The sequence below is a fragment of the Colobus angolensis genome, unplaced genomic scaffold (assembly GCF_000951035.1).
Source record: "Colobus angolensis palliatus isolate OR3802 unplaced genomic scaffold, Cang.pa_1.0 Scaffold5, whole genome shotgun sequence".
Taxonomy (NCBI): domain Eukaryota; kingdom Metazoa; phylum Chordata; class Mammalia; order Primates; family Cercopithecidae; genus Colobus; species Colobus angolensis.
The window spans coordinates 4856482-4876191 of record NW_012118487.1 but is presented as its reverse complement, the minus strand read 5'-3'; the positions used below and the strand labels follow the sequence as shown (position 1 = coordinate 4876191).

Genomic DNA, 19710 nt, shown 5'->3' with positions numbered 1-19710 from the left:
GTGCCTTCTGAACAGTCACATCTCGGGAGTCACTGAGAGTGAAGGGAGAGTCAGCCGTTGTGTATGTTCTGGCATGTATAAACGCGTTCTCAATTTTGCTTGTTCACTTGACTCAGCTGTGCAAGCCATGAGGTGAAATGAGATGTGCAGAGATGGCATGTTGACAAATGCAAAATAGTCTTTGAAATGAATCCTGAGTTCCTTAGTGTGATTTTCACCATGATATGCTGAAGCAAAAGTATTTCTTTCTGTAGGAGCACACCTCTGAAATTATAACAAAAGTCAGTAGAAAAAATGACTCAATATACAAATATTTTCTGTATAACTTTTCTGGAATGTATCTTATACATAAAGCTTAGTTCTCCTGTAGCTTAAATTGCTTTTCTTTTTCGACAGATTCTCTTTTAATAAAATGAATGTTACCCAGCAGCATGATTTTGTCAGAGGAACAAACCTTTTCAATTGAATTACATTAAAATTCTGTGCTTAGCATTCCTTTTGCTCATTTTAGTATCACAATAGGAAAGGAATAAATTGGAAGTTAATGGAAAGCACTTCCTTTGCACTGTTTTCAAAGTGATAGCAGGCTAGACTGCCAACGAGGCAAAAAAGAGCAGAGGAAAAGTGCTGCCATCAGATGAGACTGGGCAGGAGAGCTGCTCTGATTATAAGATCTTCAGGAGACAGTGGCGACATTGGTAGGGTTTCAGTTTAGTTGAAAGCAGGGGAAACGGAGAGAAATAAGTTTTTAGTAGAGTCCACTACTCAAACCCTGCTCTCTGGGCCATTTTTGAATGTGTCCTTATTCGTTCCCAGGAGTTCATCGTATGGGTTAGTGCTGACACTTGAACTTCCTGCAGCAGATACAGTGGTTTGCTTATGGCCTACAAATGCATTGTAATCAAGTTTGGAAAATTAGAGAAATTTCACTGGTGGAGCTAATGTGGGATAGTATAAACCAATTTGGATTTTTTTACCTGTTAAAGAAATGATAGTGCAAAAAAGAAGATATATTTCTCTATTAACACATAACCTCCAAGAATTTCAGACGTAGGAATCAGCAGACTGGCTGCAGTAGGGTTAGGTTGGCAAGCCAATCTTGTATATAATGGGAAAACATTATTTTAAAGAATGAAAGGTTTTAATTAATTAAAACCATCAAAAGCACATTTTCACCGATACTGACTCATTACATTTCTTATTTAAAGTATATCTATTAAATCTTAGAACTAGATAAATTGCTGTAAGGGCAACTAAACTATTCCAAAAAGCATTATTAAAATATCTTACCAAATATCACCCTCACAATTTTATATATATGATATATATTTATCATATATATAAGAATATCATAATTTAACAAACTATTATTTAGAAATGACTTTTCTAATAAAATTAACAGAAATGCTGCTTTTAAAAACCAGTGTTTTGTTAATTTTCCTTATAAGCTGTCTACAGCAAAGACGACTAAAAAATTTCTAAGAAACCTTTATGCATTTTTCAAAATAATGTGTTAAAAAAGAGCACTTAACCCAAGGAATTCAGAATTATCGTGTCGGAATGACAAATGATCATTTTTTTCTTCCCACACATTCTTGTAATTTGGCTGTGAAAGAGCAAAGGCCCGGCCTCTCCTAAGGGTCAGAAACTTTAAAACACATTCAAAAGGAAATGCGCAAAAAGAAAAGGGTGGGGGGAGGTGTCATTCTCGGGCCGCCCCTGCAGAAGCCCTGTCTGTGTTCAGACACAGCAGCACGTATTGTCTGTGTAAGTTTGAGATTGTTAATGGGCAAACTCAACCCCTGTCGCTACTCATCAGAGCCTTGACAACAGAGTTTCTGCTGCTTGTCTCCTGACCTGGTGGTGCGGTGGGATGTGAGCATCCTAATAGAGGCAGCGGGGGGCCTCTGAGTCCCTGTCGGAATGCCTTTGTTTTTGTAGTTATTGGTGAACTGGCCTACTCCCAGAATATGAGTACGTATCTGTAATATTTCCCTTCATTTTTTAGAGTACCATGCGTCTATGTGTCTACTTTAGACCTTACAAAGGGTAGCCAGTAAGTTCACAAAGAAGGGATTTGACAGGTTTGACAATATCTGGAGTGTTACCAAAACCACGAGATTGTGAAAAAAAATTGCCACCCCCCACTGAAAAACACCTGTTTTCTATGACTTTCATGACACCCGTCCCTTGCGCACTGATAACATGCTCTATATTCATCTTCCTGCACAAATACCTTGCACAGAAAAGTTTAACTTTTCAGCTCAAATTTCCATTTGTATATGGCCAGCTTTCTAACTAGCCTGGTGTCTAAAAAGCCTTGAGATTAAAGCTTTTGTAGGATAGAAACAGATGGAAGAAGATCTGGAATCAATAAATTTGCCTACTGATAAAAATATACTTGTCATAGTTCCTTCCAAAGAAATTTTAAAAGAGAATTAGTTCCAATTACTTACCTTACATGTTTTTCTTTTTTTTTTTCTTGGTACAAACTTTAGTGTACCATTACCATGTCACAGTATTGGTATGAGTACAAAATGAAATGTAAAAGTATTTCATAAAATGCAAACTTTCATTGTCTTTGTGGCTCCCACCACTCCGGGAATGCTGCCGTGCATGCAGAACTCTCCCAGTAGCTATTTGTTGAATTAAGAAATAGAAGAATAAATCAAAGTTGTAGACCGGTCAGTGTTTATTTGTCGAGAAGAGTCTGGTAAAACCAAAAGCTGACATTTGCCAAGGCTCCACTGAGAGAATGCCTGTAAATGCTCTTTTGCGTTCTAAGTTAGTTCACACCTCCGTACCAATAGTGAATGTTGAAAATGTTAACATTACCCATTTTTATTACTGATTTTTAAAAATATTTACCCAATATTGCATGTTTGCTCACTGTATTTTGCTTTATAAAATAAGGACTTCCTCAGTTGATCTTGTTATTCCAATAATTAAACAAAAAAAAACTTCCTGTTGATAGCACTTACTTCTGAAATGGTGGTGGTAAGCACAGAAAACTTATCCCATGCAAATACAGTTAAAGGATATTATTGTATCTGGTATCAGAAAGGATTCTAGGAGAAGAAAGCCTGATTCCTGGTAAGTTTTTATCACTAATAAAGTAGATAGGGTGATTCTTCAGGGTACACAGATGGGGTTTCTTTAGCATGATAACTGTCATTTTGAAAACTAGAGATATCACCTGCTATTTGGCAGCAGTTTCTCTCCATGCTACTTGTAATTCTTATGCCCCTATTGTGATTCATGAGAGAAGTGGCCAATATTTTTACGCATGCTACTGGATGGTATGGTGGGAAGACTACAGTAGGTATCAGATGGTTTCTTTTTTTTTTTTTTTGAGACGGAGTCTCGCTCTGTCGCCCAGGCTGGAGTGCAGTGACCGGATCTCAGCTCACTGCAAGCTCCGCCTCCCGGGTTCACGCCATTCTCCTGCCTCAGCCTCCTGAGTAGCTGGGATTACAGGCACCCGCCACCTCGCCCGGCTAGTTTTTTTGTAGTTTTTAGTAGAGACAGAGTTTCACCATGTTAGCCAGAATGGTCTCGATCTCCTGACCTCGTGATCTGCCCGTCTCGGCCTCCCAAAGTGCTGGGATTACAGGCTTGAGCCACCATGCCCGGCTTCAGATGGTTTCTAACTCAGCTTTGAAATCACTGAGTTAGACTAATATGTTTCATGAGCTAAATAATTATTCATTACTGACTGAGTAAACCATCTTGGCTCTGACCTCCTCTTCCATTGACTTGCTGGCCTGTGGAAAGGACCTCAACTAGCTAACAGGGTCCCCTTGTGTGAAGACATCGTGTCTTCAGTTAGTATTAGGGACTGCTTCATGCTGCTTTTCATACCACCTTAAACAATGGCCACACACAATGATTCCTTAGCCAGAGTAATTCCTGGGAAACTAAAAAGATCTCACCTGCTAAATATTTATTATTTTAAAAGTTTATGCCCCAAAAGAAACCATGGTTCTTACACTCAAATGCACAAAGAAAGGAAATCCAGTGTATTGAATTGGGGAATAGAATAAGTTATTTAATAGTAAATGGCATTTCACAGTTCTCTGCTTGCTTACCCACATCAAATACAACCATTTGGGCATATCTAGAGGCTCTTCTGTCTGGTTAAAGAAGACAACATGAAAAAACTATGAATTCTGGCCGATATGTACATGCAAACCAGCAGGTTAGTGACTTTTTTTTTTTTTTTTTTGAGACGGAGTCTCGCTCTGTCGCCCAGGCTGGAGTGCAGTGGCCGGATCTCAGCTCACTGCAAGCTCCGCCTCCCGGGTTCACGCCATTCTCCTGCCTCAGCCTCCCGAGTAGCTGGGAGTACAGACGCCGCCACCTCGCCCGGCTAGTTTTTTGTATTTTTTAGTAGAGACGGGGTTTCACCGTGTTAGCCAGGATGGTCTCGATCTCCTGACCTCGTGATCCGCCCGTCTCGGCCTCCCAAAGTGCTGGGATTACAGGCTTGAGCCACCGCGCCCGGCCGACTCTTTTTTTTTAAACTTGGGACTTTGAATATTTGGAGCTCTGTATTTGTGGAGCTGACTCTGTGATCTTTTGTGAGCTATATTCAGATTCACAGAGCAAATCAATGAGTTTCAGCTTTTACACATTTATGTAGGTATATATGGGTCTCCGGCTTCTCATTTGGGGGGTTTATTGTCCCTCATTCAAGCTTTGCAATTTCAGAATGAGCTTCTGAACCATTTCTTTTTAATGAACTTAACTCGGTGCCCATGGCAAATGCACGACTCCCACTGACATCCGTTCTCATGCTGTAGGAGTGCCTCAGAGAAGGGACCCCGAAGAGGAAAGACAGGCGATATGAACAGCGCATGTGCTACACCTGAGCCTATTTCAAGTTCAAAATTGTATACCAAAAGCACAAATAATTCAGGAAAACGCAATGATAATTATTCATTAATTAGAAAAGATATCATTAATTAGAAAAAATATGCCCATTCTGGTTGACACTGAATCCTGTTTAAACAGCCTGACTGCGGTGCCATGCTGTGTTCTCCTTACAGAAGTGACCATGGTAATCACTTCTAACATTAGAAGAACTATAGAGGTATTGGCTGGGGGCGGTGGCTCACGCCTGTAATCCCAGCACTCTGGGAGGCTGAGGCGGGCAGATCACATGAGGTCAGGAGTTCGAGACCAGCCTGACCAACATAGTGAAACCCTGTCTCTACTAGAAATACAAAAATCAGCCGGCCATAGTGTCGCTCGCCCGTAATCGCAGCTACTCAGGAGGCTGAGGCACGAGAATCGCTTGAACCCAGGAGGCGGAGGTTGCAGTGAGCCAAGATCAGGCCACTGCACCCCAGCCTGGGTGAAAAGAGTGAGGCTCCATCTCAAAAAAGAAAAAGAAGAAGAATTATAGAGGTATCTTCCACAGGACAAAACTGAGAGGATATCCTTTCCTTTGATAGGCATTTGCCATCCAGCCCTAAAAACTCAAACACTGAAACCATGCATCATTATTATTTCTGCCAAAAACTGCATTAAAAACTGAGCAGCCCACTTTATAGATACTCATACACACACACACACACTTATACACACACACTTATACACACACACACACATAAAAATGGTGCTCAGCCACCTGCTTTATTTTCCTTTTCCTTTTTCTTTCTTCATGGAAGAAAACATTTAGGAGTTTAAGAGTGATTTGTAAGAGATTTTATCAGCAGATCACTTAAAATCATGGCAAAATTCTATTTTTGATAGAATTTTAAACAATTGGTTTAGTAGAATCAAATAGTTTATTTCTATTTTTGCTGTTTTGTTTAATTGCTTAATAATTTTGCTTTAAATTATTAACCAAAACGTGTATTTCCAGGGACATCAATTAAAAAAAATGCATAGGCAAATTTCTAAAGTGGCTGCTAGATATTTCAAGCATTAACCTGAACACTGTTAAGGCAATACTTTTATTAATACTTGATCTATTCCAGTTCCCTTCTGCAGTGTAGTTTTTAAAAACCGTTAGTTCTGCCCAGGTTTCAAAGGAGAAAAGGAACTGGGGAAATAGTATGTTATTCAGATTACTCAAAAAATTACACAAAAATAAGTCCGATTTTTTCAGTTCATCAGCTGTGTCCCTGGAGTGTGTTGATAGTTGCGAGGTTGAATTAACTCTTTCAGGGTGTTCCATTTGGCAAATCAATGTTCCACATGTGTTAACTTGTTCCATAACGGTTCGAGAGTAAATGCAGCTTCCACAAGTGTCCAGTTTCCTCTTTAAACTCATTATGCAGCTGTCTAGATTAGACAGATGATTTGATGGCCTCATATCCGTGTGCATCATCAGCTTCCCTTACACAGTGATTATCAGGTGATTTACCCTAACACTAAGCTGTGTACACCAGCCATTTAAAATGATTGATAATAAAGCAAGAAGTTTACACATGGACAATGAGTGCAAGAGAACGTTTCGTGTTTTACAATCACAGAACTGAAGATTGACAATTGGGTGTTTTCTAGAGACTTTCCAGCATCTGTGGCTCATTCCTCTGACCTCAAAATAAAATCAATCCCAGCAGCTCTCACTCCTGGATTCTGTAACTCCTTAGCCTCCCAGGAAGGTGTTCAACACAAAGTCCTTGGCCTATGTTTCAGGATCCTAGAGTGGTGTCAGAATATCTTGAGGCTGCAAACGCAGAACCAGCGTGGACACTGCACTACTCTGTGGAGCTCTCTCCAGGTTGGGGAAGGCAGTCTAGGAAGGAAATAGGATGGTTGGGGATACTATCCACATGATTCAAGTCACTCTAACTCCTCACTTAGCAACACTGTCCTTCCCCACCCCATCATCACCACTGCCACTTCTTGTAAACACACATACTGACACACTTCAAAAAAGATTTCCTAGACTTCAGGTTCATCCCAAAGTTTGGTGAATCTATGGTTCTTCAAGAGAGACCCCCACAACTTCTCGAAAATATTGATGTAAAGAAATACTCCTTTGTAGTGCTTTCTAAAAACAACTTTTTGTTCTCTTTAAGTGTATTTTAAGAGTGTAGGTCTGATATAACTTAAGATTTTCCCATGACTGGGCTTTTTAATAAAAAACAGTGTATAAAAAGCAAAGGCTGAAAAACTTACAGTGTATTTTAAAGTCGTTAATTGATTAAGCATTTAATGAATGTAAGTCAAGCATCAGCTAGAAGAAAGACCTCATTCTGTTTCAAACTCTAGAAAAGAAAAGATGGGGCTGGGCATGGTGGCTCACGCCTGTAATCCCAGCACTTTGGGAGGCCGAGGCGGGCAGATCACGAGGTCAGGAGATCGCGACCATCCTGGCTAACACGGTGAAACCCCGTCTCTACTAAAAATACAAAAAATCAGCCGGGCGTGGTGGCGGGCGCCTGTAGTCCCAGCTGCTCGGGAGGCTGAGACAGGAGAATGGCGTGAACCCAGGAGGTGGAGCTTGCAGTGAGCCAAGATCGCGCCACTGCACTCCAGCCTGGGAGACAGAGCGAGACTCTGTCTCAAAGAAAAAAAAAGAAAGAAAGAAAGAAACAAGGGAACCAAGTTCTAATAAAGGCAAGCATAAGCCTTGCCAAAATTAGAAGAAAGTACTGATTTATAGAGGATGATGTTTTTAAACTAGGTCAGTTAGTGTTACAGTAATAAAAGAAAGGTTACAGGAATGTTATATCTGGAGGAGCAGAATGTGAGTATCTAAATGCATCCGACTATTCCTAGAGAAGTCAAAAAATATTCAGGATGACTAAACCTCAAACCTTTAAACCCTCAAGGAAGGTCAGAATGGGTTTATGCAGTGGTTATTTATAATTTAGAGCTAGTGAGAAAGTTTATGCCCAGGAATTTATCTTCATGTTCATATCTGTGTATGCATATCCAATGAAAGATTAGTTCATTCACCCATTACTAATTTAATAAAGATTTCTAGTTTTCTCACTTAATTTTTTTTTTTTTTTTGAGACAGAGTCTCGCTCTGTCGCCCAGGCTGGAGTGCAGTGGCGCGATCTCGGCTCACTACAAGCTCCGCCTCCCGGGTTTACGCCATTCTTCTGGCTCAGCCTCCTGAGTAGCTGGGACTACAGGCGCCCGCCATCTCGCCCGGCTAGTTTTTTGTATTTTTAGTAGAGACGGGGTTTCACTATGTAGACCAGGATGGTCTCGATCTCCTGACCTCGTGATCCGCCCGTCTCGGCCTCCCAAAGTGCTGGGATTACAGGCTTGAGCCACCGCGCCCGGCCTAGTTTTTTCACTTAATTTTTAAAGTGTACTTCATTCTCCTTAACACAACAATTAACCACAAGCACAGTTAATCCCATATGGGACTGGTCCAGGCAACATGAGCCTCTGAGAGGCACTGTTTCCAAAAGCAGCTATGCCACCTAAAAGAAAATGAAAGTCTTTTCCATGCTACATTGCAAAGGCAAACAGATTGACAAATTATTAAATTATTTCAAGACTCTTAGGCTTTGATAAGGTGGGAAGTTTTCTGTGCTTTTTGATCATCAAGCATTTCCTATTTAGACTCTAATTTCCTGGTTTTCATTTATTCACTCATGCGCTCATTCATTCAATAGGAATTTATTGTGTGCCAGGTACTGGCCTTAGGTGCTGGAGAATGCAGAGCTAGATGACACATTCCCTGCTTTCAAGGAGCTCAGAGTCCACTGGGAGAGAAAGACAAGTAAACAGTGATAAGAAGGGTAAGTGCTAAGATAGTTGTTCGACAGGCCGTGCAAGTACAGAGGAAGATCATCTAAATCCGATTGAGAATTGGGGACAGGATGAGGCAAGAAAAACTTACCAAGGGAGGTAATTTTTAAGATCAGTGTTGCAAGTTGTGAATAAAGGCTACCCAGAAGAGAGAGAAAGAGACTTCTAGGCCAGAGGAAAGCGTTTACCCAGGAGCAGAACGTGCCAGGCTTTGGAAAGAACACACAGCTCGGAATGACAGGAGCATCGAATGTGTGTGGGGAGGAGGGAGATGAAACCAGGGAAGGAGATGGTGCCTCTGCGCAAGCAGAGCTTGCACCGCGAAGAGCTGGACTGTGGTGGATCTTCCCTCCGGGGTAGGCGGATCTCCATTCAAGGAGTTTAATGGGGACGGCAACACAGCCAATCTGGTGACAGTGTAAGGACAGATTTAAGGTAGAAAAGTAGGTTAGGAAAGGAAAGTTAGGAGGTAGTTTAGGTCAGTCAGTCATGAGGAAATGAAATGTAACTTGCTGTCTGAATGTAAGAGGTAAGGGAGAAAGGGGATCGAGGATGAGTTTCTGTTTTCCCAACTTAGGTGACTAGTGGATATGGAGATACAGGGAAGAATTGTGCGTTGATCAACAAAAGATGAGTTCAGATTTGTAAATCATGACTTTGAGAGTACCATAGCACAGTCTAGCATGTGATTTAAAAAAAAAATGTCCGATTGGAACTTAGGAGAGGACAGTTCCAAATATGTGGACACCAGAGCTACTGAGAGAGCCTAAGCTACGAGCGGGAATCAAATCATATTGAAAGGGAGCGTAGAAGATCTGGTTACAGGTGGAAAAAAAAGGTGCAAATATGTGAGTTTACAGACTGGAGTCTCATGTGGCTTCATAATAAAAGTCAACAACTGTGTTAATACTCAAGGATCCACTTTCTCCTACTGGATGCTCTGTCCCTCATTTTTTGAAACCTTCCAATCTGTGTCTTCCCTTGTATTTTGCATCATTTTCTGTATTTGATCTTCTTTCTTTGCTCCGCTTTGCTCCTTAACTGCCCAAATGTGGTCATTCCTCTGCCTCCCCTTACTTCTTGCACTTTGCACAATGTTCATTTTCTCTCTTAAAGCTTGTGAGTAGGTAACATCTTAGTCTCCATATTGTCTCATCTTAGACCTTTTTTTCCTTCCCCTTCCTCCTTACTCACCTCCGTTTTCCAAGTCATTGACACTCATGAGATGAAACTAGAAACCTGGGTTCCCGTCCCGATTGTGTTGCTTACGCCTAACTGCATGACTGGGAGAGTCAGAGCACCTCTCTGGATTTTCTTGTCCTCACCTGTAACATAAAAGACTCCTTAGTAATTAAAAATCGCTTCCTATTCAAAAGAAAATATGTGATTCTACCATTTCTTTCCACCTTCTCATAGGCCCTGTCAAGGTGTATTCCAAAAGAAACAACACTTGACAAAAGTTAACCACATTCCCTCTGCTAAAACAGTTATGCATATTGCATTTCGGTCACACTAGTATCTTATGTGTTAATGTTGGTGGTAGAAATAGCAATTTATAGTAAAGAAATAGAATTTTCTCTTTCCAAATGGGCACCTACTTTTTAAAAATCTTTCCCACTTACTAGAAGCTTCCCACAGCCCTCCCTGTCCTCGCTCACTGCCAGGGTGTGGGTCTATGTACGGCTGAACAAGCACCAGGATACAAGGAGAACAAAAGAGAAGGAGGGGTTTCTCCTCTGAGCACTTCCAGACCCATGGAATAAATCCAGGAGGATGAGGGCATGCACAGTTCTGCTTTACAGATTCTTTGGAGCAAAAATTTTCCTTGCCATCAGCTGTCTAGGAGGTCTCCATTTCAAGACCGGATTGCTAAACAAATAAGCTATATCCTACCCATGTGAGCCTTCCTCGCTCAATAAACAATTTAAAAAAGAAAAAAAAAAAAAGACTGGCTTAAACATGATTCTTCTCTTAATGATGGCTAACCCAGAATCCTTCGAATCCCTACGGGAACTAATTCTGGAATGCCCTGACTTGGATGCCTTTGTCTCAAGGCCTGCGAATTTCAGCGCTGAGCGTTACCACTTTGTCAGTTCTCCATGATGTGGTAATGACTATGAAAGGAAAGAGGCATTAGGTCACTATTTTTGAATTTGATCCTTGAAGAAAATGTCATTTCTGTGACCATCTATCACTATGCTCAGTGTTCAAAAGGGCTGGACCAGAGAGGAGTGGGGGAGGCTCTGCCCTTGTCTACATGCCTCTGAACTCATGTTAGCTGGGGTGTTTGAAAAATAAAAAAAAAAAAGAATAGCAGCCTGACTGCAGACTGCTACCCTTTCTGGTTTTATGGAGCAAAGCACGGGTCAGAGTTTGCCCCATCAGCCAGACCTCCTAATTAAATGCAGCAGCAACAAAGAAATGCACACTGGGGTTACCCACCCCCACCCCATACAATTCTCACCCCTTTCTCATCAGGACCCCCTTAGCACTGAGACCAGACTCACGTAAAATAATACTGTCTTTTTCTTCTTTCGCATTTTTCCTGCCATTTTTGATGACAGGTAGGTAGCAGGCAGCGGAGAATCAGGTGGTGCCATGATGTGGCGCAGGCGACTGCTCTACTTCCCTTGGTGATAGAAGCATTTTCTATCCAGAACCTGATTTTTGAGGATTTCTTACTACCTTGCTACAAATTATGATTTGTCTATGAGATAATGGTTAAAATACATAAACCGCGGGTTCCTTCTCAGAAGACTTAAACGTAAAATCTTTTGATGTTGCTGTTGCAAATCACATTATTGCCATTAAGATTCCGCATCAGCCCGGCGTTCCACGTTCGCTGTTTGTGCACATGTCCCTCCTCAGGAAGGAGGATCAAGGAGTGATTTATGCCTACATGTTTAGTCATGACAGGGTTAGTCACTGTGTTCCACTTTACCTCAACAACAGATAAGAGGCTGTTACAAATTAGCGTTGTGGGAAAAGCACTGTGGTAACTGGTGACAAGATGGAGGGGATTGTTTGTTTTTGTTGTTGTTGGCTGTTAAACTATGGAAGGAAATTTGAACCTAAGCAACTCTATTAGATTCTCCCTCTGTGTAAAATGTGTGTGTGGGGGCTGGGGGTGTATTATACACACAGACGTACACTACGTATACTATATACGCACATCACACACATATACATTATAGTGAGAGTGGGAGAAAGATGGGTTAATTAAGTCCTTCATGTGAGTTCCTACTGGGATCCAAGTCTGAAAGCAAACCCATGTAACCCACTAACTAGCTCTGAAAGCAGGCTAGTTCTGGGATGACCCTGCGGAAGATCCCGAGGAAGGCCCACTCATAAGGAAACTTGAACATTTATCCCATCTGGAGGCTTTCAGAATGAACCCGAACCAACATCTGCTGCTGTCTTGCCTGCCCAGGACAGACTTGGTTTTGACCAGAGAAAGCAGTCCCATTTCACTGACTCTCAGTCCTGCTTCCCTAGGTGAAAATGACAGAGGTGTGGGCAGGGCACTGCCGCCAGTATATATGTAACGACACAGGCTGGTCTCGTCTTTGAGTCAGGCCACCTCAGGGTCAGGCTGAATTCTGGAACAATCCACAGAAGGGGCAAAGAGCACGTCACTCCACAGGAGAGCCCGCCCCCACAGTCAGACTGACTTCTCTGCCCTGGCGTAGGCGCTTCTCTAAAGCTGTGCTCTCATTTACCCAGATTTTTCTCAAAAGCAGAAGATAATTTTAAAAACATAACCTTTGATTAAAGAAGCCATTTTATGGAGAAGACGATAAATACTCCCGTTGTCAAGTTGTAAAGAAAGTTTTCGAGAACCGCAAATGGTTTCCACGTGAAGAAATGTGCAATATCAATAGGCTGTTGGTATTGGGTTGGTAACAGTCTAAATCAGTTGATTTTACTCTCCGTTGAGCATCTCCTGAAGATGTTTAAGTAGAAAGGTATTATAATCATGGTGTTTCAAAAGATTGATTTGGTATCCAGTGCATATGGGAAGAGGCAGATAGACCCATTTTAAGAGTCTAGGGCAGCTCTGGGAATAGAAAGATAAATATCTGAGAGACATTACCAAGGAAAAGGAAAACGTTAGGAGCTTCACATCTGCAAGGGGCAGAAAGAGAGAACATTTCATGTCAGGTTGAATGTAGCATTCTCAGCCGAGAATGACTGAGGCTGCTATTCTCTGAGGCATTTGTCGATAATCCCATTACTTAGGAAACTTTAAAAAGAGATTTAAAAATATACCACAAAAAGTAAAACAGCAAGTCTAGGCAAACATGCAATCCAAATTAAAGACGAACAAACAGAGAAACATCAGGTAAGGGCATCCCATCAGGGAAAGAGCGGCAGGTCACGGAGAGCCTGAGGAAGCTTGTCCTCTCCAGCGAGAGTCCTTTGTAAGAGGGGCCAGGCAGGAGGAGGAGGGAATGTGCTGTGTGTTATGAATTTGAAACCATGAGGCTAAGGCCAGAGGAATGCAATGGAGGGCATGAAGTTGATGTACTATTCACGTTCCCTGGAGCCTATTGCATTGTACATTCAAAAAGCTAATAAAAGAAAACTGCCTCTCAAATCTACAAGCTGGGCAGGGTTAGTTCACCACTAAGGCCAAGCAACATTCAATTGAGCCACACAGTTGCAAATAAGCAGAGAATCTGCCCAGAGGCATATACTAGTAGTTGGAAAGGGCTTTTTAAGACCTGGAGTCAGAGTGTTTCAGAGGCTAGGTGGCCATTCGTTGGTGCACTGGTTTTCCTTTGTCGAGGTAAAGAAGAGTTAGCCTGATGCTTATGGGAGTACCTGCGAGTCGTCTTGGAAGAGTGACTTTCTTTCACTCCCTTAGTGAGAGTCCCCGGGTCGCTTTTTTAATGTCTTTCCTTCGTCTTGTTTTCATTTCTGTTGACATAGGTGCTAATCTGTGAAAAAGTTTTTACTCGTCCACACTGAAAGGAAAAAAAAAATGATGTGGAGAATGTTTCAGAAAAGCTTTATTCATTGCTTTTAAAGAACAGTCCTAGGCCAGGCGCGGTGGCTCATGCCTATAATCCCAGCACTTTGGGAGGCCAAGGCGGGTAGATCACGAGGTAGGGAGTTTGAGACCAGCCTGGCCAAGATGGTGAAACCCCATCTCTACTGAAAATACAAAAAAAAAAAAAAACTTAGCGCAGTGGCGGGTGCCTGTAATCCCAGTTACTCTGGAAGCTGAGGCGGGAGAATCACTTAAACCTTGGAGGCGGAGGTTGCAGTGAGCCAAGATTGCGCCACTGCACTCTAGCCTGGGCAACAGCGCAAGACTCTGTCTCAAAAAAAATAAATAGATATATATATACACGTAAATAAAGAACAGTCCTTTTGGCTGGGTGTGGTGGCTCACTCCTGTAATCGCAACACTTTGGGAGGCCAAGGCGGGTGGATCACCTGAGGTCAGGAGTTTGAGACTAGCCTGACCAATATGGTGAAATCCCATATCTACTAAAAATACAAAATTACCTGGGCGTGGTGGCGGGGGCCTGTAATCCCAGCTACTTGGGAGGCTGAGGGAGGAGGATTGCTTGGACCCGAGAGGCAGAGGTTGCAGTGAGCCGAGTGCCACTGCATTCCACCCTGGGCGACAGAGTGAGACTTGTCTCACAAAAAAAAAAATAATAAAAAAAACCAGTTCTTTTGAAAGAACTCACCCTGAAGGTAGGTCCTGCCTCTCTTTGATATGTTTAAATGGCCTTGTTTATGAAACGATGGGAGTAACAGGTAGTAGTTTTTAATTTAAAAACCCTGTGTTGATCCCTGATTTTTTTTCGTGGTTTGTAAAATGGGCAAGTCAGGGAGCCACGCTCACCCCCACCTCAGGTTCCTCATGAAAACCTCGCTTTCTTTAAACCTTCTTCAGCGCCTCATGTTCTCCAGTGAGGAGCTCCACCCAAGGCTCCCTTCCAGTGTGACCCTGTGCTGGCTACTGTGCCTCAGCCGGGCCCCTGCACCCCCTGACACCTTCCTCCGCAGCCCTCCTAGCCCCACCCGGGCCCCGGCCAACTGCCTGATCCCACGTCTATTCTGGGGCCTGGCTTGGTCCCCACCTGGGGGCAGCTCTTCCCCAGCTAAGCCAGCACAAACACGTCTCCCCTTCTGCTGACTCTGGTGAACGGTGGCCTCACAGGACCCTCATTTGTAATAGTTACATTGTCATGTATGTGACCTCTGCTCACCCAGACTTCTCTTTGTTTTCACAATATCCTCATACTTTAGCTTGCACAGAAAGGCTGTTCTGAAACTGTTGGGTGCCAGGTTAGATAGGAGCTCTGAGGACCCTGACACCGGAGCAGCCTTCCCTGTGCAAACACTTCAGCCCTGTTAGTGCCTGCACTGAGGTGCAGCTACTCCTTGGAAGGCACAAATTCAGAACTTCAGGGCTAACCTGTTAAGCTGAGCCACTAAGATCCCAGCTTAACCCTCTGTCATTCTAACTGTACTACCTGCAAAGGTTACTTGTATATTTATTTCCCAAAGAACCAAAGGCTAATAGGTGAGAGTCTGAATGCTCAGCTTCCTGGGCTGTGTCTCCCTGTGCCCAGGGTCCTGTGATACAGAATGCCTGCCCAGCAGGGAACGGAACGTGTGGCAAAGCCAATGAAATAGCAAAGTCAGAGGTTGCAGAAATGCTTTCTACAGGAGAAAGGTGAAGTCTCTGCTTCAGATTGAATGAGGCTAGAAAATATAAACCAGCAAAAGGGTCAAAAAAGGGCAGAGGAGAATGAATCAGCAAGCTGCTTGCAGGCAGTACCATCTATATACAGCCAGAGTTCCCAGCTTTAAATCAGGCACTGTGATCTACAGGAGGGCTAATGGGCCTGGGGTTAGCTGCACAAAAGTTCCAGTTACGGTCCAGTCAAGAGACAGAGTGAGAGCCAGATCAAGTCAGCTAACCGCCTCATATTTTCATTTTCCATCTCCAAAATGGGGGAAAATAGTGCAATACAGAAATCTCCTGTGTAGAGGCATTCAAAAGGGGGTTATTTTTTTTTTAACCAAGTAGCATGTTCTTCACATCGTACTATGAGATGTGTAATGTGCTGCAAGACTTACACCAAATGTAACGACAGAACTTTAGGCTGGTTTTGTCAATAATTCTGTAACTCTGCGCTGCTTGCTCTATAAATAAACCAGTGCATGTTTGTTGCTTCAAGAGCAGTAATTTCTTCAAAAAACTGATGACAGCAATAAACTCTGTTGGATTTCTTTCATTTATGCCTTCCTTTGCTAGGGGCATTTGGGTTGGCGGGGAGGACATCTTCAGCTCTGCCTTTTGTGAGTCTAAACAATGATTGCACTTAATGGTGCATTTGCTTCCTCTGCGTCTCCATCCCTGGCTTCTCCCTCCTGAGTGCCCGTTCCTGCCGCTGGCTGAGCAGCGTGGCAGGTTGTCAGATCACGTCAGTCAAACCCATGATCTGACCGATACTGTCCCCACGGAATTAATAGGATCAGTTCATCACCTGGCACTGAACGGACCTCCGTCCCTCGCCTTCCTCCTCTCTTTCTTCCCTCTTTCTACTATAACATTGTCCTGGCGGAGTCTTCTCTGTCTTTTTCACCTAGAATCTTCTCCTAATGACCAATCACATTTTTCAAAATGAATGTTTCACTAGAAACTCCCTATTTCATAAACAAGTGAAATTGGGAAAGAAAAAAAAAAAAAAAACACTTCTCTATCCTTTTATTCCAAAATGTCACCTAAGTACCTGTCTGACTCCTCAGTCCTGTGTTGCGCCATGTTTTCACCTGTGCTTATGACCCCTGCCACTGTGTTCCTCCCCGGTAGCCTGTCTTTCTCTCACGGTGTTGTTTCTCTGCTAGTTCTGTGTCTGGGCTTGTTTTAAGTAGGACGTTGATTCAGGTCTCCATCTCACTGGGAACCTTCAGTGAGTGAAGGAGTCTTAGACTCAATCTGAAATCCTTTAGTGTATTGTGGTCCCAAGGAAACCCCTAATTTCTCATCCAGAATTTTGTGCATTTTTTTTTCTTTCTTCAGACGACACTGTCATTTTTGAAATTTTCTCTGGTGCTGCCACAAATATAAAAGTCACAAAAATTCAATTCTTCACTCAAATGTTGCTTCTGTGATGCATATTTATGAGCACAGAACAGCTTTTAAAACGTATTTTAACACTCAAATTACAAGTTCCTCTTGTATTTGTCTGCTAAAAAGAGTAAGCGTGTAATAAAAAAAACAAATAATCATTAAATGTCAGGAAAGATTGCATCTCATTTCAGTGAACATAGTAAATCGTCATGCAAGATATCCCCCATTCTTGCAATATCACTGTAGACAAGATGGGGTATCGTCACCACTGCCAGCATTCAAGCTCTAATTTACCATTATGAAGTATGTCAATCACTGAGAAATAAAGTCTTTAAAAGGTTCTTACTTTATTAATTTGTTGAGGATGTCTGAAGATACTAAAAGGATTTTTTACATATGCAAATACATACATGCACGTAAACATGCTGTACTGTACTGCCACCGAGGGAGTAAGTCAGTAAATTTTTAAGAACCGATGTAACAGTGAATTAAATCTACTCTGTAGAAAATATGAAGGAATACTAAGGAATTTAATATCAACAAACATGTTCCCATTGAAACAGCAAATTAGATGTGCAGGAGGAATTTGGTCACACTTCAAAGAATCATGTGTTGAGACGGAGAGCTGGTCTGTTTACTCGTGTTCTCACTGGTGAGGTTTTTCTATGTTAAACAGGTTTTTGATTACTTCAAGGCATGTTTGAAGTCCTCACTCTGCATAGCTCACTCACAAAGACAAATACTCCTCCAAATTTGTGCAACTAATATTGCTACACATTGTATTTATAAGTCAGAAGAAACCAGTTTCCTATTTAACACCGAGTTAATGCCCCTTGTATTTAGCTATGACAGTGAAGGTCGTCTGACAAACGTCACATTTCCAACTGGAGTGGTCACAAACCTGCATGGGGACATGGACAAGGCCATCACAGTGGACATCGAGTCATCTAGTCGAGAAGAAGATGTCAGCATCACTTCAAATCTGTCCTCGATCGATTCTTTCTACACCATGGTTCAAGGTAAACATGAAAGCATCATTTTAAACGAATCATTTTAAAGTGCCACCAGCACCCAGATAGGATATGCCAACACCCAGTTTCCAAGATGAACCAGAAAAGGGAAGATGAAAATATAAACCTCTAGAAATATTGGTGACATAATCTACAGTGTATATGTAATATTAATTTACTTATATAGACATATTTTAAAACCACATATAAAATAATCTCTCAACCTTGGAATACTGTCTATTTCCATTCCCATGTATTAAAACAACTTCATTCCAGCCCTTCACGTGCATCTTCAGACGATGTTTGCATCCTGTAAGAGTTTTCCAGAGCAGGTCTTCGGACCACCATCTAAGTACAGTAGTTGGAGACATAGCACTTTTTGAATCCATATATCATGCAGTATTTTTATCTGCATATCATGGAAATTTTAAACCAAATTACAACTACACATTCATGTAATGCCTGGAATGTCCATTTTTTTCATTCCATCTATAGTCATCTGGACGCCATATCTCCATAAAGGGCCCTCCTTGCCATATTCCTTTCTAAATTTGAAAAAACCTGTCTACAATGACATTTGTAATTGTGAGTTCACAACTCTAAGAATAATTAGTAAATCTGTATTCAACTTTTTGACTCATTTTTTTTTTACCTGTTCCATGAAGTAATCTCTGTAACCATCTAAAACTGCTATTTCTAGAATTCATTTCTTCCCCAAATGGTCCTATATTATTTAAAAATTTTAAACTGAGGCAGTAATCTACAATATGAGCTTTTTTGTATAAAATATAAAATGTCTTCCTTTATTGAAGTCAGTTTCAGAGGGAACATTGCTTTCTATTTTTGGTATTCAAGGTATAGATATTAATCCTTTCAAAGGATCTTTGACAGGAGATGCAGGGATTGGGTGCAGGGGAGGGAAGTCTTCCAAGACGCTGGAGGTGTGTACATCACCCTCCTGAGAGACCACATATGTGCCTCTTTACAAAATATTTACTTAGTGCACATCCCATGGAGGCTGAGCTCATTTCATCAGGCAAATGAGAAAAAGAAGTCTATTAAACTGGAGAAGGACTTCAAATTCCCCTAAAGTTGGCCTTTAATATTTAGCCAAACCTCTGACAGCATGAAATGCCAGGGATCAAAGTTGTTTTGTTTCTTTTTTTTTTTTTTTTACACAATCATCTGTTTTATTTGAAAACATGTCTACACTGCATTGAGCACCAACACAGGTGTGACCAAGAAACCCACAGTCCTGTCCCCACAGGCACTGGGTCCAGTGTATGACTTGGGATGAACTGTTATTTTTCACAGTGAGGGGGGAAGAAAGGATAGGAAAGAAAAGATGGCCATTATCCCAACCCCTGTTGAGGAATCTGAACGATGAAAGTGAAAGTTATTTAAACTCATCCAACTCTTCTCATTCCCCTTCTCTCAATCAGAAATTTAGATCCCATCAAACGGGCACAACCGGCCAAGTATTTAATCCATATCTAATAGTTCATGTTTTGTGCTTCTCGTTCTTTAGATCAGTTAAGAAACAGCTACCAGATTGGTTATGATGGCTCCCTTAGAATTATCTACGCCAGTGGCCTGGACTCACACTACCAAACAGAGCCGCACGTTCTGGCTGGCACCGCTAATCCGACTGTCGCCAAAAGAAACATGACTCTGCCTGGTGAGAACGGCCAAAACTTGGTGGAATGGAGATTCCGGAAAGAGCAAGCCCAAGGAAAAGTTAACGTCTTTGGTCGCAAGCTCAGGGTACGTCCATGTCGGAGAGCAGGAGACAGCTGCGGCCCTCTGATTGGTGCAGATGAGCCTGAGGGCAGGGAGAGCAGGAGACAGCTGCGGCCCTCTGATTGGTGCAGA

The 19710-nt window shown here is 42.1% G+C and overlaps 1 protein-coding gene across 1 annotated transcript in view; it reads left to right on the top strand.

The window, feature by feature from the left end:
* The window catches only part of TENM3 (teneurin transmembrane protein 3), a 662376-nt gene that overhangs the window by 622883 nt on the left and 19783 nt on the right, over positions 1-19710 (top strand). Inside the window, exons 25-26 of the mRNA XM_011959575.1 lie at positions 17672-17847; positions 19367-19602. Coding sequence (XP_011814965.1) covers positions 17672-17847; positions 19367-19602 — 412 coding nt within the window. The remainder of the gene's footprint in view (positions 1-17671; positions 17848-19366; positions 19603-19710) is intronic.